This window comes from Pelmatolapia mariae, linkage group LG23 (assembly GCF_036321145.2).
Source record: "Pelmatolapia mariae isolate MD_Pm_ZW linkage group LG23, Pm_UMD_F_2, whole genome shotgun sequence".
Lineage (NCBI taxonomy): Eukaryota > Metazoa > Chordata > Actinopteri > Cichliformes > Cichlidae > Pelmatolapia > Pelmatolapia mariae.
The window spans coordinates 44,646,451-44,674,021 of NC_086246.1; the positions used below are offsets into that span (position 1 = coordinate 44,646,451).

The 27,571-nt window shown below is 39.7% G+C and overlaps 1 protein-coding gene across 1 annotated transcript; it reads right to left on the reverse strand.

The window, feature by feature from the left end:
• fam20b (FAM20B glycosaminoglycan xylosylkinase) lies at positions 1-26,459 on the reverse strand. Its single transcript, XM_063467389.1, has 9 exons — positions 26,242-26,459; positions 24,842-25,191; positions 23,414-23,661; positions 23,239-23,325; positions 23,014-23,123; positions 8,312-8,483; positions 4,554-4,745; positions 1,566-1,625; positions 1-1,481 (listed from the first exon to the last, which is right to left on the reverse strand). Exons 2-9 carry the CDS (start codon positions 24,968-24,970, stop codon positions 1,250-1,252), a joined length of 1,230 nt encoding a protein of 409 aa, XP_063323459.1. The 5' UTR covers positions 24,971-25,191; positions 26,242-26,459; the 3' UTR covers positions 1-1,249.
• Positions 26,460-27,571: the final 1,112 nt, after the last annotated feature.

Consider the following 27,571-nt stretch of genomic DNA (forward strand, 5'->3'; position numbering starts at 1 on the left):
AATCAGACAGTGTGACACAAACTGGTTTTTTTTGACTAATATGGAACTGTTGCCTTAAATTTGAACTACATTTAGGACATGAGAGGTGATTCAAATTTGAACAATTCAAAACAATCGTTTACAGAAAGTGAGACGAGGCAACACGAAAACCAAAACTAGTTATAATAAACTGAATGTTGGTGTGTTCCAGATATGACCTGTGACACATTTCAGGTCAAATCTGACTAAAAAAAAATATCCAGACTAGTAAGAGTAAAGTGAAAGTCCCTTCCACACATCTGACCACAGGATTTGAACTTTCAAGTACTGAACACAGAGAAGAAAGTTTGCCTGAGAGAAATCGGAATTAAATAGACAATAGTTTATTGTTAAAGATGAACGAACACGCGCACGCACGCACACACACACACACACACACACACACACACACACACACCTGACCTCTGCATCATGATCCTTCGAGTCGGGCATGTCAGTAGTGACACAATGTGGCAGTTATTCATCTACACACACGCGTACCCCCGGACACAAACACGCAGCTTTAACATCATTTAATTTATAATCCACAAATTTATACTCTTTTGTCTCATAATTCTACATCACTAGTTACTTGATTATGTACACAGAATTGAGTCAGTTCTCTATTTCTTCGAGTTATTTTTCAATTCGAGGAAAGGGAGAAAAACAAATCAGCTCAAAAAAATATTTTTTTTTAATTTCCTGTCATTTCTACAGAAAAACATTTTCAGTTTCCTGGACTGTAAACTCAAAACTGCTTGAACCAGCAACAACTCACAACAGGCTCAATTTAACATTCCCTCCTCCTTTCTCGAATATGTTCATCTCCATCCTTTCTCCTTAGCCGACTGTCAAGGAGAAGCGTGACCAGGAGAGAGGATTTGGCACAAGGCATGAGTGTCATCTAAACCAGTAGTAATAGAAGAAGCGGTCCTTACAGCAGATCACGTCCTGTAGTGCACAACAGTCCTGAGAGAAAGTTTAAATGGTTAACGGTGACACAGTTTCAACTCTTTGAATCCCATGATTTTGCACCTTTTAGAGAATCACTCGAGTGCAAGTGGTCAGCATTACAAAGAAGGGAAAAGGGGGGAGAAACATTTATTCCACCCTGTCACTTTGCTGTCCCTTCTTTAAACACCAGAGCTGATCTGTTTGGTCACTCGTCTCCCTCCAGGTCCAGGCTGGAAAGTCTTGGCTTTTTTCCCCTCCCTTTCTCCTTTCCTTCCTTTTAAGGATGTGGTAGGTTCATTCGATCCTCTATTAGGGTGTTATCAGGGCCCTGTGCCTCCATGCACTGCTTTATGGTTGCTATAACTCCAGATAGACGCCTATCCAGGGCTGCTAGGTGTGGTTCAGCTAGGACTGGGTGAATGGGATCAAATGCCAGAGCCTGTCGCATGGCTGAACTCAGAGCTCCACTTCGCAGCAGGTTTAATCTATTCCACGTGGACACACGAACCCTACCGAGAAAGGGAGAGACACTACAGTAGAAAAAAACATAATCTGGTAAATAGGAAATTGTATTTGGCAATTCTCCGACTTACATGCAGCACTGGTAGAGTGGTGCAAGAATGCTTCGCTCGTCCAGAGCTGGGTTCCCGAAGCTGCACAAGGACATAAAAGAAAAATCACGAAAGATTACAAAAAAACCCAACATAAAGCTCTTGAAGCCCCAGGCCTGTCTGCTCTATGACAGAAACACGCACGCACGCACGCACCTCAACTGAATTTGCTAGAATAGCAGTTTCCCTGTTTCTGAAGAGCTCCTGAGGAGTTATTAGATTCTCGGACAATCTAAAACCCGTAAAGCTTTCCAAACCAGAGTCTGGATCTGAGTCCAGCCATGTCCAAAACTAGCATGACCTTCAACAAACAGGAGCTGTATATTTTATATCTTTACATACAGTTAAATTATGTATTACAAGATTTAACTGTGTATCCCATTGTGAAAACTCTCCTGGCAATGTGGCTAAATGCATTTATTCCTATTCACACAACTTTTAAGATTGAGAATGTCAGGCTCTTAAGCCCTTTTCTAATTAAATTTGAATGTAATACATACAGTAACACAGTAATGTGAAAATAAATGTACAGAGTTTTTTCAGTTCCAAGGTTTTATGTACCAGGACATAATAAACAAAATCATCTGGTCTTTAAAAAGTTCTAAAATTATTTAAATAACAAACTCAGATGAACAACAACACTTGACATATTACACTGTGTCATCATTTATGCAACAAAAACTAGGGTGGAATGCAGAAGCAGTGTGTGTCTTATTGAATTAAGAGAAATTATGAGGGCAAGTAGTCTGCTAGTCAAATGCACTTGATTAGCTGATCATCAGCGACTGTGAACACCTACAAAAAAACCAGAAGTTTTTTAGTTTTCAGGTCTGGAGCAATTTGGGTGTGTGATGCCAAGGAGGAAAGACATCAAGAATGATTTTAGGAGAAATTGTTGCTTCCTGACAATCTGGCAAAGGTTTAAGGCCATCTGCAAACAATTTGAAGCCCATCATTCTGCACTGAGAAAGATTCACAAGTGGGAAATGTAATTTTTCCATTTCAAGTTTATTTATATATCTCCAGTTTGCCACAGCATTTGTCGTGAAGGATTTTACACTGTGAGGTAAAGATGCTACAGTATAAGAGAAAAACCTCAAAAAAGGAAAAACTCCACTTTAACAGGAAGAAACCTCCAGCAGAACCAGGCTCAGAGAGAAGCTACCATCTGCTGCAACTGGTTGCGGCCGATCATTGGAAAGACAAAAAAAGATCACAGGAACCAGGACAAAATACTTAACAAAATATGTGTTTCAGAAACAGGGGTGGGCGTCGCAGCAAACTGCAAAAAACACAAGCGTTACATCTCATAATCTACAGGCCTCAATTAGTGTGTTACATGTAAATGTAACTTAATGAGATATTTGCCCATAATGCACAAAACCATGTTTGTTGAAAATCAAGCATAGCATATGAGAACAAACACCTCATAACAACTGACAGCACAGTGGTGGAGGGGCAATGACAGGAAATGGGGAACTAGCAGTAACTGGTATACAAAGGAGTTCATGCTTGACTCAAAGTATTGTAGAGTCAAAGGTGATGCCATCCGTCCAACAGCTAACGCTTGGCCTAAACTGGGTCATGCAACACAACGAGCAGAACAGCAGCAACTCTACAACATAATGGCCGAAAATTCAAAGAATCAGGGTGTTGCAGTAACCAAAAAATCCAGACCTCAAACTGAAATGCTGCGGGGTGGGCGTTTGGGGGGGAGGGGGGGGCTAGGCCAGTTGGGCATAAATGAATGCATTTAAACCTCAATAAACTCAGTCAATGTGGTAAGCGAGTGGGCTCAAATTCCTGCACGTTGAGGTAAGACACTGATAAAGTCATACAGAAAACTACTTGCCGTTAGAAGTGGTTCAACCAGCTAATGAACGATGGCGTGCACAGAGGTTTTTAAACACGGTTTCTGGACTTTAGCTTAGCTTTTGTGAAATAATTAAATAAATAAATGAATGAATGAATGAAAAAATAAATGGCACGCCATAATATGCCATGTGTTGTTGAAAGAAGGTGTAGTTTGTTTTGACCATGTTGATAAGAACTAAAATGAATTCCACACTTAGCCTTACCAATGCTAGTCAGCTATATGACAGAGAGCAAGAATCCATTGCTTCCAGCTTAATCTGAAAGAGTTCTAATAAAAATCCAAGAACTGGGCCATTATTGGCCTGCAAAGAGTACCAGCTGCAGGGTATTTTCACTGCATAGAAAATATAGATTATACTCTTCATTAAAAAAAGGAAAGACAAGAAATTACTCAGCACTTCTATTGGTATACATTATTCCCAGTAAAAGGTTTGTTTCTTACCACACTTAACCTCATCCTGCCAATACTGAAAAATGCTGCTTAGAAATTTTCCACTGCTGGGTTTTGATCAGCAAAAACAAAAATAACTTCAAAGACGGGTTAACATCTCAAAGTCCTCACTTCATGGAAGTGGGTGTTCTTCATGAGTCAGTTATAAAGTAGCTTCAATAGTGATAAGTGAATTCTTGTAATAAAAAAAAAAGAAGAAGAAATAAAATAAAATAAAAGACGAGCACCGGAAAACGTCAAAAAAAAAAAAAAAAAAAAAAAAAAAACAACCTGAAAATGAAAATGTAATTATTAGTCTGAAAAATATTCAGACTATTGTTATGAACAGAGTGCAGAATTTTCCAGTAAGTCCGTGACACTGATTTATTTCAAAAGTTATTGTTTCTGACAGAATTAGCTGCAATTTTACACAAGATTTCTGGTTAAACTTGCAGTTTTTCTTTACTGGATGGACAGTATTCCCACTTAAGTTTGGAAATGGTTAAGTAATTCTAGCCAGTAAGAAAAAGTAAACATTCATCTGAGGAGGGAAAGTCCCATTTTGGATTCCTGTTTTCATGAAGAGCACACACCCCCCCCCCCCCCCCCCACCCCACTAACTATCAAAAACAAAAAACAAAAAAACCACGAAACCCACAGCTCACCTCTTGGCGTTGTCAAGAAGGATAAGCATGCTGGCACCTCCATCATCCTGGAAACTTTCGTAGTGATGACGATCAGCATTTCCAATAAGGTAATCAAAAATCGCCGTGTCAATGACATCTAGCAGCCTTGGCCCTGCATCATATGGGGGCATCTTCTTCACCGCCTCACAGTAGCTCTCGTCATACTCCCACCTGAAAAATAAACACACGTTCAAATCGTCTGAAGTAAGATTTTCGCACATCACCATATTGTCAAACAGGGAGCGTGCATAACCACGCCCCTCACACAGGAAAAGAAAAGAAAAACCACTTCAGGTCATTTCAGGTTTTTATAAAGCAGGTAAAATGTAGCCAGAATTATTAAAAAGTGAAAAGATCCTAAAAATAAGACTAGGTTGCTTCTCTTACTGCTGTTAATTTGCTCACTAATACGGCATCGCAGCGCCAGACGTTCTCCGGTAAAGTGAAACATTTAACAACACTTACACTTAAGAAAATGCACGTGTCAAAGTGTAGAGTTAATTTGCTGAAATGCAATCAAACTTCTGGTATTGATGGCAACACAATCCCTTATTTTCAGTGGCCTTCACACAATATTTTGAGACCAGTGAGAGTGACCTATCATAATGAAAGCCAACTCCCTGGTTTTGGTTCCCTTTGGTCAATGAGTCTCAAAATGTGGGGATGCCCCCATGAGTGGAGCAAAAACGACTCATGGGGGTACAGATGACCATGGTGGGAAAAAAGGAAAGTGAAACCAAGCTTTATAATTTCCTTCAATATACAGCAGTCATGTGTTGTTACTGGCATGTGGAACTTTATTTCACTAAAAGTTCCACATGCCAAAAGTTCCACATCCAAGTTGGATCCTCTTTTATTGTTAATAATTGACAAGAAAGGGCAGTGCAATGTATTTTGTTTCATGGAAAGATACAGCAGTTGAAGTGGAGAAACTTCTAGCAAGTCTGTAGCACTGATTTTATTTTCAGGTTAATGTTTCAATCAGAATTTGTTGCAAATTTCATACAACTGCCAGTTAAACTGAAAACGGTTCCCCACTTCAATCTGGAAAACCCCACTGGTGTGAAATAAAGCTGCTGCAGGTGGGACATGAGTGACCACTGGGTGGAAAAACTGACAACTGCCAACAAACTGACAAACTAAGTCAAATGAATATGATTTTGTTTTTGAAAGTGCAGCTAAACAGTTTTCAAATGTAATCATTCTGAACTTTACTTCACTAAAACTCAACTGGCATTTTTTTTAGTTTTGGGGGATAATGATGAAATGTGGTTGGGATCCAGTGGATGGCATGCCAGAAGAGGTTTGAGGACCATTCTTCCCATTTGACATTGCATTGTCAATATTACAGTAATAGAATAGACTGAGATAAACTGAAACAGGAGGAATAATGGGTCTAACTTGAATTTAGCAACAAAACACAGATACAGTGCAGTGTAAAATTCTTGAGTGAACCCTCATTTCTTTTTACTCGAGTTTGAAAAGGCTACAAACTACAAGATGAACGACTGTTGTGTCCACGCTGCACCTAAGACAACTTAGAATATCAAACTGGTTCTTTGCTATTTTTAGGCACTTTGTTGCTAGCAGCCTGTCATCGTGTCTTTCTTTGAGAATAAATGTGAAAGAAAACACAGTTTGACAGCATGAAACAGTATTTATGCACCACCAAGGTGACGCCCAAAAAGCTAATACCCCAAAACTTGGCATCTCTCTGCAAGGTGTGTAAAGCGTTGCAAAAAATTTCAGAAAACTGGACATGTGGAGGACTAAAGAAGTCCAGGAAAAACCTGATGCAGGACCTTAGAGATGGAAAATGGTAAATGGACTGGCTCTTATATAGCACTTTTCTACTCTACCTGAGCACTTAAAGCGCTCAGAGATGCATCTGAAATTTCAGTTGATACGTCTACTGTTCATTGAAGCCCCAAGCAGCCATTCTCATGGAAGGGACGACAAAGAGAAGAGGATGAGGTATACAAAATTACACAAGACCTGGACAGAAAATAAGTGGCAACAAGTCTGGCAGAGTGATGAATGACATTTTTGGTCAATGTCTCATATGTAAAACTTGATGGATTTACGAGCAGACATATACAATCATATTTTAATCCACCACGCAATACTCTCTGGAATGTTTCTGTCTGGCAATAGCTATGTAAAAATAATCATCTTGAAAGAGAACAGAACAAATAGCATCAAACGTCCAAAGAATAGCTTTGAATGTCCTTCAAGAAGCCTGGAGAACTATTCATGAAGGCTGCTTAAAGAAACTGACTTTCAAGGTCATTAGAACTGTACAAAGTGTGTGTGTGTGTGCGCGCACGCGCAAAAGCTCAAGACTTTTGCACATGAGTATAAGGCTGCTAAGTGTGAAGAATAGATCACATAGCTAATCTTCTGATTCAGCTGTATGTATCTAACTGCAGGATGACACTGATCAGTTGTGTTTAGCATCATAATTAGCTTGCTGATGTAATCTACTCTGACTGTAGAAATCCCGCGTGCTGTATTTAGAGTTAATAAACATTTATGAGCAATAATAATACTTACTTATCAACTAGTCTAATTTTCCCCTACTTTCCCCTACAGTTCTCCATACAGAGGTTCAAAAATACCAAGTGCTTTCATTGCCAGTTGAAGCTTGTTCACTCATTTTTTCACACCAGATTAAGTACACCAAAGCTCTGGAGTTGAGCTTGTTTTTGGTATCATTTTGCTGGCTGAACTGTCAATGCAAGGTCCAAAAAGAGATAAGCAAAATGTGAAGGAGGCCATCATTAGGTTGAAAAGGTAAAATAAATCTCTGTCTATTCTAGAGCAAAACTTTGTGGTAAAATCATTGTACAAGTTTACAAACAATGATCATAAACAAGTGATTAATGAAAGCACTGGGCAGCTCACCAACACCAAAAAAGCCTTAGAAAACACAGAAAACAACTAAAATGCACAACTGCAGAATTGTTTCCTTTTGTTAAGAAAACCCCCCAGTCAAGAACACTCTCAAGGAGGTAGGCGTATCATTGTTAAAGTCTTCAATCAAGAGATGCCTTCATGAATGGAAACACCGAGGGTTTACGAGAAAGTGTAAACAACTGATTATACTCTACATTTTGCCAGCACAGCTCTGAAAAAACAAACAAAAAAATAAAACATTTTAAAAACAATCTTTGGATAGATGAAACCAAGTTTAACTTGTACCAGAAAAATGGGAAGATAAAAGTATGGAGAAGGAAAAGAACAGCTCATGATACAAAACTATCACATCATCTGTCGAACATGGTGGAGGCAATGTAATGGTATGGGCATGCGTGACCCCTAGTGTTTATTGATGATGTGACTGCTGAGAGCAATAGCAGGATGAATTCTGAAGTGTGCAAAGCTATACTCTCTGCCCAGAGTCAGCTAATTGTTCCAAAACTAGTTAAATAACACGTCCCAGGACAAACAAATAATGACGCAAACATACTGGAAAAGCAGAGTTTCTCAAATCAAAGAAATATGATATTCCTCAGTGGCCAAATCTGTCACCTGATTTCATGCAACACATCATGCTTTTTAGTAACTGAAGACATAATTGAAGGCAGACAGACTCACAAACAAGCAGCAACTGAACATTTTACTATTTAATATGTTGGCAGCAACAACAACATCGAAATACAAGAATGAATTCAAGTCAGAGGATTTCCCCTAACTGTAAAAACCGTTGCTTTTTGGGCCTCACGCTTGACACCCACCTTGCCAGTTTCCCCTCTCTGTATGTGCGTCCCCAAGGGTGTCTGTGTTTCTGCAGTGGCCAGACATCTGGCAGCCAAAGGGTTAATGACCCCTCCATGATTTCACCCTCTGCACATGCTGGCTCACTCTCCCGACAGTAGTAACACTTCCCATAGAAACATGTATTATTGCCTGGGGACACAGGGAAAAAAAATTGAACCGATAAAAACAAATCAGCTTGGCATGAGTGACACCAGAGATGCAAACAAAGAGGTAAAAACTAGCACAATGGTGGAAGGCGGGTGGGTGGGGGACAAAATGCTTAGGTTAATTGGGTTAGTTCTTATGAAGTGTGAGCACGCACACACACAGATTAATCAAACAACCTTATCCTGTGCTTTCAGATGCAAAGACCTCAGTGACATTTGACAAAGCAGTTTTGCTTAGGGCCAAACCATCAAAACATCCCTGAAACTGCAGTGCTAGTCAGCACCTTCAGGCACTAAAATAAACCATGAACAAGTGAAACAGGGTTTCGCTGCTAAGATCTCATACAGATCATGACCCCAAAGTTCCAAATACAATAATGAGACCAAACACTTTTTGTTTTTACTGGAAAAAGATGTGCTGAAGTGCAGTCTCACCTTGAATTCAGCGGTTATAACAAAGTATTGCTTTAACTGTTCAGAATTTTTTAATGCATAGTGCCCCATTCTTCACAGGCTTAAAATTAACTGGACAGACAAACATAATTTCTATATAAGGATTGTTTTTATTATTTGGGAAAAAAATTCCATTGCAAAAATTCCATCTTAAGTCTAAAACCCATGGACATCAACAAATGCTGTTTCTCATTCCTTGAGATGCTCAGTAAAGTTTTTACTGCAGCTTCCTTCAGATGCTGCTTGTTGTTGGTCTCTCTGGATTTATCTTCATCAACTGAAAAGCATGCATGATTGGGGTGGGATCAAGTGACTAATCTGACCATTGCACATGATCCTGTTTCTTTGTCATAAACTGTTGGGTTGCTTTGTTTAGTTTTTTTAGTATTTATCTGAATCTAAGCAGAGAGTATAAACCTGTATACTTCAAATATCGTCTCACTGCTTCTATCACCACCCTCATGAATAAAGATTTGTTGTCTGGATCCATACATGCAAACATGCGTGTAACATGTTTCTGCTCTTTCTGTAACATTGCTATGTTTGATGAATGGTATAGTATACTTTCAATTATTTGAAGATTTGCCTGAAGGCAGTAAACCCACAAACATGCAGATAGATCTTTTCAGATGTTTTCTGGCCAAGTTTAATCTGTCCTTCTTTTTATTGAGTATCAAAGGAGATTTTCTTAACCAAAGAAATCATGTCCTTATCCACTTCAATTGTCTTCTGTGGTTTTCGAGCCTTTTGCTAGTTGCTAGCTGGCTAGTACATTCATTCTTTTTAAGAACCTAGGAATGGCCAAATCAACAATCAGTTAACATTTTTTGCCATCTTCATGATAGCAAAAATTTTGTTGGGCTGCAGACAATCCCAGAAAGAAAGATACCAAATGCCAATTCAACAACAACTAGAATCAACTCCAGACCTTTTATCAGTCGCATTTGTAGTAAATCTCACATGGCCATGAAACTGTTTTTCAGTCAATTGCCCAATTACTTTTAAGCCTCTGAAAATGGGGACCTGACCAGTTAATGCAGTACTTTGTTAACTGCTTGAATTAAAGTTAAAAAAAAATATATATATATGTACAGGTCCTTCTCAAAAAATTAGCATATTGTGATAAAGTTCATTATTTCCTGTAATGTACTGATAAACATTAGACTTTCATATATTTTAGATTCATTACACACAACTGAAGTAGTTCAAGCCTTTCATTGTTTTAATATTGATGATTTTGGCATACATAACTCATGAAAACCCAAAATTCCTATCTCAAAAAATTAGCATATTTCATCCGACCAATAAAAGAACAGTGTTTTTAATACAAAAAAAAGTCAACCTTCAAATAATTATGTTCAGTTATGCACTCAATACTTCGTCGGGAATCCTTTAGCAGAAATGACTGCTTCAATGCGGCGTGGTATGGAGGCAATCAGCCTGTGGCACTGCTGAGGTGTTATGGAGGCCCAGGATGCTTCGATAGCGGCCTTAAGCTCATCCAGAGTGTTGGGTCTTGCGTCTCTCAACTTTCTCTCCACAATATCCCACAGATTCTCTATGGGGTTCAGGTCAGGAGAGTTGGCAGGCCAATTGAGCACAGTAATACCATGGTCAGTAAACCATTTACCAGTGGTTTTGGCACTGTGAGCAGGTGCCAGGTCGTGCTGAAAAATGAAATCTTCATCTCCATAAAGCTTTTCAGCAGATGGAAGCATGAAGTGCTCCAAAATCTCCTGATAGCTAGCTGCATTGACCCTGCCCTTGATAAAACACAGTGGACCAACACCGGCAGCTGACATGGCACCCCAGACCATCACTGACTGTGGGTACTTGACACTGGACTTCAGGCATTTTGGCATTTCCCTCTCCCCAGTCTTCCTCCAGACTCTGGCACCTTGATTTCCGAATGACATGCAAAAGTCGCTTTCATCCGAAAAAAGTACTTTGGATCACTGAGCAACAGTCCAGTGCTGCTTCTCTGTAGCCCAGGTCAGGCGCTTCTGCCGCTGTTTCTGGTTCAAAAGTGGCTTGACCTGGGGAATGCGGCACCTGTAGCCCATTTCCTGCACACGCCTGTACACGGTGGCTCTGGATGTTTCTACTCCAGACTCAGTCCACTTCTTCCGCAGGTCCCCCAAGGTCTGGAATCGGTTCTTCTCCACAATCTTCCTCAGGGTCCGGTCACCTCTTCTCGTTGTGCAGCGTTTTCTGCCACACTTTTTCCTTCCCACAGACTTCCCACTGAGGTGCCTTGATACAGCACTCTGGGAACAGCCTATTCGTTCAGAAATTTCTTTCTGTGTCTTACCCTCTTGCTTGAGGGTGTCAATGATGGCCTTCTGGACAGCAGTCAGGTCGGCAGTCTTACCCATGATTGCGGTTTTGAGTAATGAACCAGGCTGGGAGTTTTTAAAAGACTCAGGAATCTTTTGCAGGTGTTTAGAGTTAATTCATTGATTCAGATGGTTAGGTTAATAGCTCGTTTAGAGAACCTTTTCATGATATGCTAATTTTTTGAGACAGGAATTTTGGGTTTTCATGAGTTATGTATGGCAAAATCATCAATATTAAAACAATGAAAGGCTTGAACTACTTCAGTTGTGTGTAATGAATCTAAAATATATGAAAGTCTAATGTTTATCAGTACATTACAGGAAATAATGAACTTTATCACAATATGCTAATTTTTTGAGAAGGACCTGTATATCACATTTTGTTATCTCTTTCTGATCCTGGTCCTGCCGGAGGTTTTTTCCTGTTAAAAAGGGGTTTTTTTCCCCCCTACTGTCGAACCTCTGTTTTCTTTGTATTATTGTAGGCTCTTTACCTTACAAAATACAGGCAACCGTTGTTGTGACTTGGCACTATATAAATAAAAATGAAAATGCAATATCATATCATGAATGTAAACATAGGAAGCCTGCAAACCAGAAAAGGCTTACTACCTCAACGCAGTGGATGGCTCTGCATAATGAAAAAAAAACTAACAGAAGAGGAGAGCATATTTGATCTTCTCACTGTGACTTGCATAAGGAAACATCATGTTGCCACCAAGGAGGTGTACTGATGTCTTTCTTTGTGATGACAGTATACTGAATGAATGTAGAAAGAAAATTACAGGCATGTTCTGTAAAATCTCTTAAGCTGTTCTTACCCATTTTATAAACAGACAATTCAATAAATGTATATGATTTCGTAATATAGCTGTGCTTTTTTCAGTACGAAAAAAAATAAACAAAATGTGTTGTTTTTCCAGTTACTTTGTAATGATTTTACTAGAGCAGCGGTCCCCAACCCCCGGGCCACAGACCAGTACCAGGCTGCAAGAGTTGAGGCTCGGTTGTGGGTACTGGTACTGGTTTTATTTTGTTGCATTTATCCGCGACACCTTAAAGGACGGTCCGTGAAAATATTGTTGGGACATATTAAAAATTGTGGGACTCTGCAGAAAATGCTAGACACAGGCTGTCAGTGGTCTACAAACCACTGTTAGGTAGTTCTCAGGAAAAGTGAAAGAAATAAAAGTGAACTGCATAGAACATGCATTCCCACAGCACGCACAGACAGATTCATAAATAGATAACCACTTGAACTTTATTCTGTGGTTTCAAATGTAATGACCTTTCAAATATTCACACCAATGTAATGTATTAGTGGTATACTTTTCCTAATCATTTCAAAACCCTAATTTACACTCAAATGAAATACAAGGAATCCATTTTCACTTTTAAAACCAGAAAAACATACTGATTAATTTCTGCTGGGTATCTAACAGGCAAATCATAAAAGAAATTTCTGCAGAAATTCAAAGAGATACCAATAAGACTGCAGAGCACTTTAAAATATTCATTTCAGTCTACCAAAGCGGTAAAGCGGTTGGTCTTAGAGTCTGGTATTAATAAGTTCTGAATATTTAAAATATTATTGAAACTACCATTGAAAGCAGATTAAGGGGGCTTAGAAGCCACCTATAAGCTAGTTTCTTATCCTCCTGACCCAAAGCTGATCTTGCGGTACAGCACAGAAAATCTACAGTTTACACAGGCTTACCAAAACTGGACAGAAGATTGCCAGAAGATTAAGATTGCCATGTTGCCTGATCTGATTTGTGCTGCAATTTTGGATGGTGGAGGTGTTAAAAAAAAGATGAAATTTAAAAAAAAAAAAAAAAAAAAAAAAACATGGACACAAACTTACAGGCTACCCAAGTATGCTACCATAAGATAACGAGGCATGTCACAAAGCTCAAATAATCTTAAACTGGTTGCTTCAACATGATATTGAGTTCACTGTACTTGGCTTCCACAGGCATCAGATCTCAATCCAATAGTGCACCTTTGGGATGTGGTAGAACGAGAGATTTGCACCGGTAAAAGTCAGCAGAAACTGTGTGATACTGAGGAATGTTTTGAACACCTGGTTGAATCTATCTAACAAAGATCTGAGGCAGTCCTAAAGGCAAAAAGGGAGTCCAACCTAGTGCTAGCTTATCGCTGGTGAGTTTATATGTGACTCTAGATTCTGATTGAAAGCAATTTACACAATTTACATGTTCTAATGTCACTTTTACATGGCAAGTTACAAAACTCACAAGGAAAAAATCCCTTATTTTTCTTGCTTTAAAATAAATTAAGATAAATTAATAAAACTGTATTCTTCATGCTGGATGTGTGAATCAGTGTCAAAGAGAATTACACTTATCTGCAAGGTCACATTAAGCTTTTCTTTTTCTACTATTGTAAAACTAAATGGAACAAACAAAACTCCCAAAAGCAAAAACTTATAAATGCATATAATTAAAAAATTTTTTTTTTAATTATTTATAAATGCCCACCTGTGTACCAGTAATGCCATGACTGTTTCATCAACTCCCCCGTATATGATACAAAGTTCACACTAATCATACCGGATTTCATTCCACAAGCACAACATAAAAACTGAGTTAATATGTTCAAAGGTCCAATTTTATCTCCATTTATGTCAAGGTCTGAGCTAACAGCTGCTGTATGACGTGGTTCATTTACTGCTGTTATTTTTACCTGTACCATCTATGCAAAATCTGCTGCTACGTGGGTGTGAACATTTTAGTTAAAGCACATTTATGTTTAATTCACTGTGAACTGATGGTGTGTGATTAAATAACACTGTCTCCACTTCTGTCTGCTCAAAGTTGGCTTTGTGAAGAAAAAAAAAAATCTAACACTTGGTGATGTTTGTGTACTCAGCTCATTTAAGACAGCTTTTGACAATGAATTCTTAGGACAAATTATCTCAATTACAAGATCAAACTTGTACACGGAAGTGGTTTCAACTCTAATAGATGTTCAGATAATGACTTCTTCTAACATCTATGTTTGCTGATGCAGCTGTAAATGTTTCGCTCACTCACATCAAAGGCTAATATTTTCTCACAGCGGCTCTTGGTAATCGAGACATCGTTTTGCAAATTTTTAGCGGGTTTTTCCTACAGAACAAAATTCCATTGAAAGATGTCAGAAAATGTGTAATGTTTGTACAAATCTGGACAATAAAACCAAAACTTCATGCATGACTACATGAAGGTGGGGGCAGGCCTCTTTAGCGTCAAACAACTCTTTGAAGTTCTCCTTTATTAAAGACCACCAGTAAGAAGTAAATGACACATCTGTGTAGCTGCCGTTGCCCCGAGTATGCAGCTTTTATGCTGTACCTTTTGAGACGACTCATGATGAGTTCATTGAAAGAAAGAATTGGCTTTACATTACAAAGCCAACTACATGAATGGCCTGAAAAGCTGGTAATAAAAGACTAATTTTGATTTTTTTCAGGCAAGAAAATAAATAAATAAATGAATAAATAACTACAAACAGAAACAGTGTCATTTATCACACAAACTACAGATGGTTGGGATTTAGTTATTAATTTAGAATTGATTACCCATTAAAAAAAAGAAGTTGTATACTGCCAACATACATGACTTCCAAGCTGTTTAAACACTATAAGTGGCTTAAAAAATGAAAAGAAATGTTGGGACATTGGTAATAAAACTGCTGGTTATGACTGGATATATAGAAAAAGAGAATCCCAGAAAGATTTATTCTTTCACAAATAAAGACATTCTGCTAGTGCCTTGTTGACACTGGGCTGCATGCCCTTTTGCCTTCAAAACTACTTTAATTCTATGTGGAATAGATTCAACAATCCTAAAGGTGCTGTGCTGGATAGAGAACTGATGTAGTGCAGTCATGTTAAAGAAGCTTGTACAGTATAGTATATCTCTATGCCATTGACATACCTCCCGAGGAATGTAACACATCTGGTCGATGCAGCCCACAACATCTCTGATTGGCGTGGAATGTTATGGCGTACGTTAAGAGGGGTCGCTAGCAACGTTTTAAGTTTTCATGTAGATTTTCAACTGCAGCCTAATTCAGGCATAAGGCACCCAAACGCTGCCAAGAATATATCTCAACACCATTACACCATCACCGTTCATATATATCAGGATGCATCCATGCTTTTGTGTTGTTTATGCCACTTTCTGACCCTACAATCCAAATGTGCCCCTCTTCAGAATACCTTGGTTATGGTATTCTGGTTAGTAACTGCTACCTTCCTTCCTTCACAGCAGTCTCCTCATTTGCCTCTGACCTCAACAAGGCAAATCCAGTGAGAATTGTTAATCACTGGATATTTTCTCTAGAGATTGCTCTGCGAAATTCCCAGTAGATGAACAGTTTATTAAACTTTAAAGGTGCTCTCTCCTCCCCATTCATGCTTATTTTGAACTTACATTTTACATTTACATTTCACTTACAAGCTTACATGCTTAATTTGAACTTCAGCAGGTGACAATATCTACATGCCCAAATGCAATGAACTGCAGCCATTTATTTTTTAAATTGCTAAATGAGGGAGTAAAACAAAAACCAAACTTGAACCTCAGTGGTAAACCATTATAATCACTTCACCAAGTAGTGGAAATCAGTGCATGGCCTGATGGTCCGTCTGTAAACACATTTTGTTACTGTATCCACAAAATCCAAGTTTAAATTTATGCCAAACGTGGAGAAAACATACCGTGCCTCCAGAAAGTATTTACAGTAGTTGACTTGTTCCTCATTTTGTCAGTAAGTATTTACAGCCTTTGCCATGACAGTTAAAACTGAGCACAGGTGCAGCCTGTTTCCACCGATCACCTTGTAGATTTTTCCATAACTTAACTCGTCCAAGCCCACCTGTGGTAATAGGTCCACCTGTGGTAAATTCAGTTGAGTGAAGATCATTTGGAAAGTCACACACCTGTCTAGATAAGGTCTCATAGGTGACAGCGCATGTCAGAGCAAGGAATTGTCTGTAGACCTCAGTGACAGGATAATATCAAGGTACAGATCTGGGGAAGGGTACAGAAAAAACTCTGCAGCACCAAAGGTCCCAGTGAGCACAGTGGCCTCCATCATCCATAAAAGGAAGAAATCAAAAAACCACCACAACTCTCACTTGAGCTGGCCACCCAATAAATTTGAGTAATAAAGGTAGAAGGTTTTAGTCAGGGAGGTGACCAAGAACCAGATGCTCATTCATTCATTCATCAGAACTCCAACATGGCTTTGAGGAAAAAGGAGAACCTTCCAAAAGGACTATAATTTCTGAAACATTCGACCAATCCGGCCTATACGATGGACTGGCCAGACAGAAACCATTTCTCAGTAAAAGGCACATAACCGTCAACCTGAAGTTTGCCTTTAGGCACCTGAAGATCTCATAGACCATGTGAAACAAAGTTCTGTAGTCTAATGAAAAAGACTTAGCTCACTGGTTAAGCATCATGTCTGGAAGAAACCAGGCACCGCTCCTTACCTGGTCAATACCATCTCTACAGTGAAGCATGGTGGTGGTGGCAGCAGCGGATGGCAGGGGTGATTTTTGGCAGCAGAAACTTAAAAGACCAGTCAGGGTCGAGGGAAAGATTAATGCAGCAATGTGTAGAGACATGTTTGATCAAAAACCTGCTCCAGAGCTCTCTGGACCTTGGAGCGGGGAAAAGCTTTATCTTCAAACAGGACAAAGGCCCAAAGCACAGTCAATATAACAAAGGAGTGCTATGAGATCACTCTGTGAACATCCTTGAGTACACAGCCAGAGGTCAGACTTGATATTGAGCAAAAGCTCTGAATACTTTATGTAGATGTTTGATTTTTGTTTTTTATTTAATTGAATTTTTAAATTAATTTGTAGAATTTCATTATTGAAATACCATTAACTTGCTTGGACAACAAAATGTACCTTCAAAATGGAAATAGCAGCAGATTATCTCTTACTTACTATGGCTGCAACGATTAGTCGACTAGTCACGATTACGTCGACTATCAAAATCGTCGACGACTGATTTAATAGTCGACGCGTCGTTTGAAGCTTTGTAAGACCACAAAAGACGCAGGAATAAGTAGCAGGATTTAAGAGTGTAATAACGGACTGAAACAGAAGATGGCAGCACTGCATGTACAAGGATGCCAGCTGCCGTTAAACCCCGAAGAAGAAGAAGTAGCTCTGTCCCAGAATTCATAGCGCAGCCCAGCTCAGTTTCTAACAATGGCGGCAGCTAGTTAGTTTTAATATTACTCTTATTATTCTTTCTGGGTCACAAAATAAACGTTTAACATATTTTCAGGCGAGAATGTAACTGTGTAAACCTCAAATATCTGCTCAGTTTATCAAGACACCACATATTTTCAAAAGCGCTCCGACGTTTTTGGAGACGTCTGTTACCCACTAGCTCGATAGCTAGCCGGGGGCAAGGCTCACTAGAGCCCGTGAGAACACCGGACTCCCGGCAAATCATTTTCAAACCCACCGCTGTCTTTCGCTACTCAGGTTAAACATATATAAGTCACTTAGATAACTTGAAAATGTTATTGTTTGGCTTTTTTTTGTATTTTATTTGTTCCTGAGTAAATCGGTTTGGCTGAGATTAAAGTTATAGTTTTTACAGAGCTGAATAAACGTCAAGCAGACAACTGATTATCAGAAGTGTGAGATGCTCGAGAATTTACTCCGGTGTCCCGTTATATTTTAGATAGCAAGGAGTTTATTAAACTTCACCGAAACAATCTGCAAATTTCATTAAAATTTAATAAAGTATCACCTTGTCTTTATTTTTAGTTAGCACATACCTTAAACACTTAAAGCTGTAAGCTAATAGTTATATAAGAGCAAATGCATGCTGGTGCAATAAGCTGTACGTTTTATGTCCAATCGATGTATGATCTGATTAGTCGACTAATCGCAAAAATAATCGGTGACTAGTCGACTATCAAAATAATCGTTTGTGGCAGCCCTATTACTTACTAATAAATTATCACATTTGAGATCTCAAAACAAAGCAGAAAACACCGTACATCTGCTTTCACGGGTAGGTAAACTGACTTTTGTGGCTTAAATGTGTTGAGTTCCCAGTTTACAAAAGATTTTTAAGGCGTGTCTGGCTTTGCGTCCAATTTATCAATCATCTCTGCTGGTTCTCATCTTCCAATTAGAAAAGGACAGTAACAAATTTGATCTGATTTCATGTGACTATGTGGCAACACCAGCAGACTGGACTCAGCAGGACCGTGTCCTTGTTTAGTGCTCTGAGTGCAAAAGGCACAAAAAAAAAAAAAAAAAAAAATACAAGAAAGGTGAGTGAGAATGAGAGCAAAAGTGATTTACAGAGTAAAAACTGAAATCAGAATGAAAAAGAAAGTGGACAAATGAGTCAAATAAAGGAAAATTATTCATTCAATAACACCGCATTTAGCATTGGACGATCTGGCCAAAAGATTATATTAAAATCTTTTGCGGTACAATTGCAACTGACAGATTTAGCCCACCACATGATTAGTCGTGCAAAAAGCTGTATGTGTGTGAAGCCTAATATGCCATCTTAAAGCTAAATGTCAAATTAGTACATTTCTGCATTGTGTTGTGATTTTATCTGAAAAAAATTCTGGCCAGAAGTGATGATTCGTATCTTCACCACAACATTCACAGCAGCAAAGTCACTTTATCAAACTGCTGGTTTAAAAAAAAAAAAAAAAAAAAAAAAACACACACACACAGACACACACACACACACAGACAAAAAAAACCCAAACCAAAACAGTCGTGACATATCACTCAGCTATGTCAAAAAAGGATAATGGTTACACACAGTCATCATTTTTCCTATCCTCCCTGCCTGTGGCTAATGTGGGTAACACTATTAGCAAGGGTGGGCTGAATCTATTTCAGTCTCTCACTAGTTTACAAGAATATGGCAAATTTTTATAAATACAAATGTGATACAGAGAGCTTTCATTTTTGCTTTTTCACGACAACATTTATCTGACAAGTGTGCTCTGTTTGTGTAGAACGTGATAAGATCACATTTCCACATGCTGAAATCTGCTGACAGGGGGTTTGATAAAAAGCTATAACTTTTTCCTTCCAAAGATACGTCTGACTCTTCACCCGTGTTCACTCATTCAGTTTCAGATCACCCACTTATATACCTATATGCTGTTTTAAGTGCATGTGTTCCCACTGAAAAGCATTGGTATATACAATATTGTCCAAAAAGTCTTGATCCAACATCACTTCTTTACATTTTCTTAGGAAAATTGAAAATATGCCCCATTTTATATTGAAATATGTGCAGACAAATGGAAATACAGTACACGAGGCAAAAACAGAATTTGTATAGTTTCTAATGAAATTCAAAGTCAACACTCGGTATGACCAAGTACACAGCAAAGCCTGAAGCAAACGCCCCATTAGAAAAGACTACTTAAAGACTGTTTTTTAAGTAAAAGTACTGTTTTACCTCTCTTCTGACCACCTCCAATTTGAATTTAGAAAAAAAAAAAAGTCATTACAGTAATTACTGGACTTGTGTAGTTTGTGCCCCCCCTCCCTGCCCCCCCTCATAAGAATGGCTTCCTGACAGCCACCCTTCCACTGAGACCATTTCTAATGCGGTTTCAGTAGATGAATCAAGTTTCTTGACGTTTACATCCTGTTCATCTACTTTATATAGGTTTTTAGGCCTGTCGCTTCTTTTTTCCTCCTCCACTTGTCCAGTTTCCTTAGTGTTTTTTTTAAGAACACACTGCATACCATGCTGAGATATACCAAGCTAATAGGTCTTCGGAAATTCAAGGAAAAAAACAACAACAAAGAGTTTAGATCACTTTAAAAACATTACAAGAAAGCCTAGTATTAGTAGCGCATGACAAGTACCTGGATTTTGTACTTGTAACAGCCAATAAAGATAAACAGGCTGTTCACTGACCCTGAATGATCACCACTGTGTGTACATAGCAGTAAGACCATGAAAATATTTAAAGTAGGAGTGGAAGTCATTGTCAGTACTAACAGAGTCAGTGGATGACTCTTTTGTAGACCGATCTGGAAGTTTGTATCATTATGATTACCTTGGCAAAAAGCCAAAGGGGGGTTTCCATAAGTCGTTGGAATGGAACACAAATTAAGCTTAACAGAAAATTAAAATGGCATTGTACTGACACATTCTGTTCAGCAACAGTATTTTCACTGACACCACTTTTATGATATTTAAACAGTAAATGCAAACTGCCAAAAAAGTAAAAGCCTAGCATTAGGAGCTGAGAATCAAATATAAACTTCATAATAAACATTAACATTCCACTAAGTGTCTTCAACTGAGACGGCTGAGCGTATACACAAATTCAGAAACTTATTATAAGAGATCATTAAAGGAAATTGCTATCAGTCTATTTTGAATGATCAGTGGAAAATTCATATAAATTTGTATAAGTTTGCTACATGGAGGGAAGATTTAGAATTGGTAAGACTGGAAAATAGCCTGTGTTATAAAAAAAATAATAAAAATAGTGCTGTCAGCGTTAATCTCGTTAAAATGATGTTAACGCCATACCCGCACTAATGCGACAAATCTCTGTTAGCGAGTTATCGCGGATTGTCCCGTGCGTGGGGCTGCACGGCATCGACACGTTAGCGTGGTTAGCTCGTTAACGCGTTAGCGCTGTCCAGCCCCACACATGTGGCGATCCGCGATAACTCGCTAACGGTGAATGTAATTGTGTCCAGGTGCACTAAATCTTGTCAAAAAGGTTGTAATGAGGAAGAAACATTTCTAAACGTCTGCTGGATCTAAAATCTTAGCTGTTTGGTTTATACTCAGAAAAAAATATATATAGTAAGAGTGAAAAGTTACTGGTGGCCTGCTAAATGCAAAAAGAATTACAGCAATGCTACAGAAGAAAACAAATGGACCAAAAAGTATTCAAAGGGCAAAACAAAATACAATCAAACCTGCCACGAGAAAAAAAATGTATTTATGTTCTTAAGGTAAGCTAGAAATCTCTGGGCATGTATCTGTGACATTTATGGATATAATCAAAAATACCGACTTATCTGAAGAGGATACTGAAAACTGTCTGTGAACACAAGACTGTTTGTTTGTTTTTTAAATTGGTTTTTTATGCAAGTCTTGTTCTCCTGTTTGTGGTTGTAGAAAATGAAAATTCAATAAAGACATCCATCCATCCGCTTCCGCTTATCCTTTTCAGGGTCGCGGGGGGCACTGGAGCCTATCCCAGCTGTCATAGGGCGAGAGGCGGGGTACACCCTGGACAGGTCGCTAACACACAGACCGACAACCATTCGCACTCACGTTCGCTCCCGCATTCACACCTATGCACAATTTAGATTCATCAATTAACCTATCCCCACTAACTGCATGTCTTTGGACTGTAGGAGGAAGACGGAGTACCCGGGGAGAACCCACGCAAACACGGGGAGAACATGTAAAAACTCCACACAGAAAGACCCCGGCCTGATGGTGGAATGATGGGCAGCAACAGCACTGCCCTCAATAAAGTCATTGTTAGGAAAAAAGACGAACATCAGGCTAAAAACATTCTACGAAAGTCAACATTCATGAGTGGGGTATTTATTTACTGCATTTTATGAATAGAGTGAAATCAGAGCCGTCCATATTATTATTACTGTGCTGCTGGAGCCTTCTGTAGCATTTTTAACGCAGTAATTTGAGATAAAAATAAATAAAATCCTTTGTATATTGTGCCAAATTAGAACACTTCACGCTAGTTTATATCGTAAGCTAAAGACCTTGAAATAAAACAGAGAAAACCCCAACATTCAGATGACCCTCTATGAGCAAGCACTGGGTGACAGTGGGAAGGAAAAAAATTCCCTTTTAACAGGAAGAAACCTCCAGCAGAACCAGGCTCAGGGTTAGTAATAACTAATAATTAAATGCAAAAAAAAGGTGCATAAACACATAGAGAGTGAAAAGAGGTTGAGTGAAGAAGAAACACTCAGTGCATCATGGGAAGCCCCCCTGCAGCCAAGCCTATTGCAGTGTAACTAGGAGAGTATTCAGGGTCACCTGACCCAGCCCTAACTGTACGCTTTAGCAAAAGGAAAAGTCTTAAGGCTAATCTTAAAAGTAGAGAGGATGTCTCGTTTCCCAAATCTAAAATGGGACCTCCTTCTACAGAAGAATAGCCCAAAAACTCAAGGCTCTGCCTCCCATTCTAGTTTTAAATACCCTAGGAATGACATGTAAACCAGCAGTCAGAGAGTGAAGTGCTCTATTGGTGTAGGGTGGTCTTTACTTTAAGATGGGGCCTGATCATCTCCGTTTACATCAAGACCTTATATGTCCAATGTGTCACTTCTTGTACACTGTATACGTGTCAAACGGAGAGAGGAGGTGGCAGGTTGATGACATCAAAACACAATGGAGAAATAGAGCACATAGTGTTCCAGTTTTTCTGGTTCTGGTCTTGTTTAAAGAAGACGAAGACACACACACACGCACGCACACGTTACAGGTTTTATTGTTAGGGAAAATTCCGAAGTAGAAAAGTTAGTGCATCACTCTTTATTTAATGTCACTCTTTTATAATTTATCAGAAAAGTAGACGATCTGTGAAATGAAACTTTCAGCTGTCCACCCTTCAACCACATTTCCTGTCTGCTATGTCAATGATTCTGTTTTCTGAAAGGAGACACAGTAGGTCACAGATACTCACCCTGCATGAGAAAAGTGCTGAGAAGTTGGTCTGTGGCCACAGGTTTGATCTCAGTTCGCAGATTGACGTATCGACCAACCACCAAAGGTGCTCTCCTGAAACCAAGGATCCTGCATAGAGGACGAAGATTACAAAAAAGGACCGAAGATTATTACACTCTTGACAGACCACAGAATGTTTAAAAAAAATAAATGACAAAGAACTCAAATAACCATGATTACAAACCTGTCCAGGTGAAAAGCAGCTACCTCCGCATTGTGTCTGTCATAGCCTGCGTATGGCTCTCCTTCGACCACATAGTCTCTGTTGTACCTGAGCGAGGGTGGAAATAAAAATAAAATAAATAATAAAACAAAAGTAAGAAGAATAAATCAATCTTTGACTTTTTTTTAAGCCTGACCTCTTGGGTTTGAAGACCACTTTCTGTCCTCCGTCTAGCACCAGCAAGGCTTTGAGCTGTGTGCCCTTATAGCCCACATCTGCCCGCTCTATCCTGGCAGAGCTCAGGGAAGTAAGCACAGCAGCCAGCTCTGGAGTCTCTTCAGGGTACACCTCTCTGGGGCCCACCCATTGGCTTGCTATCTCCCATGGAGACTGGAGGGTGTTGGTAAGGCGAGCGCCCCGAGACAGTGAAAGACCAGCTTCCATCTTTGAGGGATGAGTAATAATAACACATCACATGAGACAACATAAGATTTTAAATAATGCAACTTAATTTATTAATACTTAAACAAGACCAGCATATTTTGAATGCTTTATAACATTGTTGGCTATGACTGTGCACCCAGTTACTGATCCCAATGAAAGCACATTTTTTTAATGTAAAAGTCAAAAGTTTCCATCCACTCATCATGGGCATGAGCGACACAGTTATTTAAGTCTTTTAATGATTTCTTTGAGCTGTTCTTTTTCCAGAATTATTTATTTTGGAATTTCTCTAATCCACATAGGATTAAAAGTATACATACAGACATATATATACTCAAATATATACATACACCTTGGCTAATATTTTGTTGAACGTCCCTTAGAAACTTGCATGTCAACCAGAGGCTTTTAGTAACCATCAAAAAGTTTTAAACTAACTCTTCTTGGTAGAGTTTTCATTTTATCAAGTTGGACCCGTCCACAAATTTTCAACAGGGATGAGGTAGGGATTTTGTGAAGGCCATTCCAGAAGTGTGTTCCGGAAGTTTCCAGTGCATGGCAGGCTTCCTGGGTTGTTGTTGAACATCCTAACAGATTTCCTTTCGTGCGAAGGTGACAGTTCGGATCTTCTTTCAGATGATGGCAAAGTGGTAATACACCTGAATAACCTCTAGTTGCACATCCACCTGCAGTTAACGATCATGGAATCTCCAGAAGACCTTCCCAACTTCACAAATCCTCAATTCTTCTTCTGAGTTCCTCAGACTTTTCCAGTGTTCTGACTATTAGTCAATCCAATGAGTGCTGTCAAAAAAATCCTTTTTCTGATGGCAAAGAGAAACTACCAGTCTATAGGCCTTGGCCTTGTCAAGTTAAAAGACACCGTAGAACCAGCTAATTAATTATTTAAGTGAATGTATGTACACATTTCAGCCTGTATGTATGCTTTCAACCTTGTATGGATTAGAAAAAAATCGCAAATAAATTTAAACTTGAGCATCCAGTTCCTTTTTAAAGTCATTAAAGACGTATGCTAAACAATCACTCCATCCTGTAAAAACAACAGCTCCAAGAAAGTAGTAATATTAAAAAAATTTAAATTACCATAGCATTCATGTCTATGGTGAGTGGAAACTTCTGATCGCAACTTTAACATGAAACAGCCCACTTGCATCCTGACCTTGCGAAACGCTCTGAGGTCCCGCCGGCTGGCTGCAGTTCCTTCACCTCCATCCAGCAGGAAGATCTTGGCCAGGCCCAGCAGGAGGAGCACGGCACACAGCACCACCATGCGCTGTTTGAGCTTCATTTCCACACTGACCGGCCCTGACCTCCTTGCCTGTAGTTGTGCGTTTCCCCCACAGCGAACACCCCTCACCCTTGATGCATGGCCCCTGCAGCTCACCGTCACCTTCCCGCCTGCCTGCACTGTAAGACCAACTTGTCTGAAGGACGGGAGCTTTTCTGCCTTTTCCCTGGAGCTGCAGTCTAAGCAAACAGGCAGTCACCAGCAGGGAGACAGCAGGAGAACTAGGAGAGGGAGAGAGAGAGATGAAAGATGTACTGTCAATAATATGTGAAGAGAAAACTGATTGATTCGCTGCCTCTCTGGCTCGGTTCCCCTCAGGGCAGAGGATGACCCAGTACTGCAGCACAGTTGAAACCTGTCCAGAATGTGCAACTACATCACGATGGCAGAGTCTGGTCTGTGGAAATGTGTGCGTACGTTCAAAAGTAAGCTTTGTGCCAGCAGCAAAGCTTACTTACTGTAACTGCTGTTGCCAGCTGGGCTTTGTTAAAGGTGAAGCACCACGTTTACAACAAGGTGGTTCACATCCCTTCCTCTCCTGCACGAGGATGAGGGGATAGGGTGGTGGCGGGGTGTTGTTGTTGAACCTGCCTTTTCTCACTGAAGAAATGATGGACATGTCGTCCTGCTGTGGTGCAGAGGGGGTCCACTCCTGCTGCTGCTGCTGGTGGTTGACACATTACAGTGGCTCTGCCTTTAACGCAGAGAGGAGTTTCCTGAACCACAGTGATGTTCATCTAATCCTAAACCTTTATCTTCAGCTACACACAAACGAGGCGTTAGGGACCACAGCAGTTAAATTATCCAGCTGCCACGTTCACCTGCCCGTCACTTACCTGCCTCTGTTGCTCTCGTTGTGGCTGCCGAGCCGAGGTTAACGTTACCAGGCTGTGACATAATGACAACAAACTGGCCACGAACGAGCTACATTAAAAACACCGGTTAATAAGCTCTAACGACACGGGTTTGGCCACGCAGGCATCGGCGTCTCCCATACAATTGCTCTTTCATGCAGCCACCGAGGAAACGGCTGGCGAGCACTGCCCGCATAAAAAACACCTAAAATACCAGAAAGGCACTTTTCTACCGGAGACTGCCCCCGTTATTCATTTCTGCCAGGTCACCACGGGCTCGTTCACATCCGTGACAACACAGCTAGTCGTTTAGCAAACCGCTGTACACCTTGTTGTGCGTGTTAGCTAAAGCAGCCCGCTAGCAGCACACAGTACGTCGTCTGTTGTGTTTACTGGGTACAGACCGAGCAGACTTACCTTATGCTCATACGCCGTTCACTGTAGATTACGTAGCACACAGCTGTCCCTTCAGTCTTTCAAAACGAAAGTTGGTCTTAGTAAATTGGCTAGGTGCTAGAAGTCGCGGTGATTTCTCTCTTTTTTTTTTTTTTTTTAAACCCCCCTCGGAAGCTCCCTTTCCTCCGCCCTTTTCTTCGATTCCTTCTGTGCCCTGCCGTGTCCACTTCCGAAACGCTTCCTCCTCCTGCATGACAGCCAGGTAGCCACCAGGTGGCAGTGTTGCCCTGTAGGGCCCGCCCCCAGAAACTGAAACACCGCGTGTGTGCATGGGTGTTGCATATGCATAAGTAAAATGCAGATTGGCTCCTTGTATATTATTAATAACGGATAAAGATTTGTGTGGGATAAAACCCATGAGTGGAACACGACCTTTTGCTGACTTCTGAAGTGGGAGATCCCACAAAAGGTTTGGGAACCACAAAAAAAAAAAAAAGTCCCCAAACCTTTTGTTTTTTTTGGACATGTGAACCAGTGTTATTATAGATTTACACTATTCTTAAAAGCTATAGGGGGCATTTGTCAGGGGCCCGAGTTAAGATTTTGAGAACAGTTTGGGGTCCGTGTTTCAATTAGAAACTGATAAGGAAAATAGATTTGGCAGGGTACTGACAACGGCCTGCCTTTGCTTTGATGCAGATCTGAAGAAAAATGTCTGTTATACAGCCATTAAAAGCTCATAGGTTTAGTGACTCCTGGTCACCTCGTTTTTTCCCTTTGAGCAGGTTCTTTTGTTTGACTCGCTCTCATTCTCATTTTCCACCTTGGAAAATACCTCCCTCGTGCTACTGACGGCAACATTTGTCTATATCTCTTGCATGTGTGATAAACAGGAAGACGTACGAACGGTCGCAGGTATTCAGATACCTAAAATCACTAGCAATAATGGAAAACAAATATAACACTTCATGAAAGTAGCTGAGTCAAGCCTTTTGGCACAACTTCAGCCTGCTTGCATGGTGCATGGGGGAGAGGCGAAACTCTCAAGGAGCCAAAACTCAACGGCAACATCCTGGATGAAGACCACAGACAAATGTGTTGCACAAGCAATAAAAGTTGCTCTTCATGCTACAAGTGTTGCAAACTTTGACCTTTAAAGACAGCTGACTAACGGACACATTTACCCCCCAGTACCAGTAAACGTATGACGCAACACCTCCACATTCTTGTTGTTTGAGCAAAAACTATTTTTATTATGAAAGTTTTTTTTTTTTTTCTTGGAAGACAGACCACATAAAAAGGGATTATTTTAAATCATTTTATTTGAATAATTAGGAGGCCTGAGAAGTAA

Coding starts and splice junctions, on each gene's coding strand:
- fam20b (XM_063467389.1), bottom strand. CDS start 24,970: ATGAAGCTCAAACAGCGCATGGTGGTGCTGTGTGCCGTGCTCCTCCTG. Junction 23,124..23,238: donor GCTGCTTTTCACCTGGACAG/GTTTGTAATCAT, acceptor TCCTCTATGCAG/GATCCTTGGTTTCAGGAGAG. Junction 1,482..1,565: donor CCACTCTACCAGTGCTGCAT/GTAAGTCGGAGA, acceptor CTTTCTCGGTAG/GGTTCGTGTGTCCACGTGGA.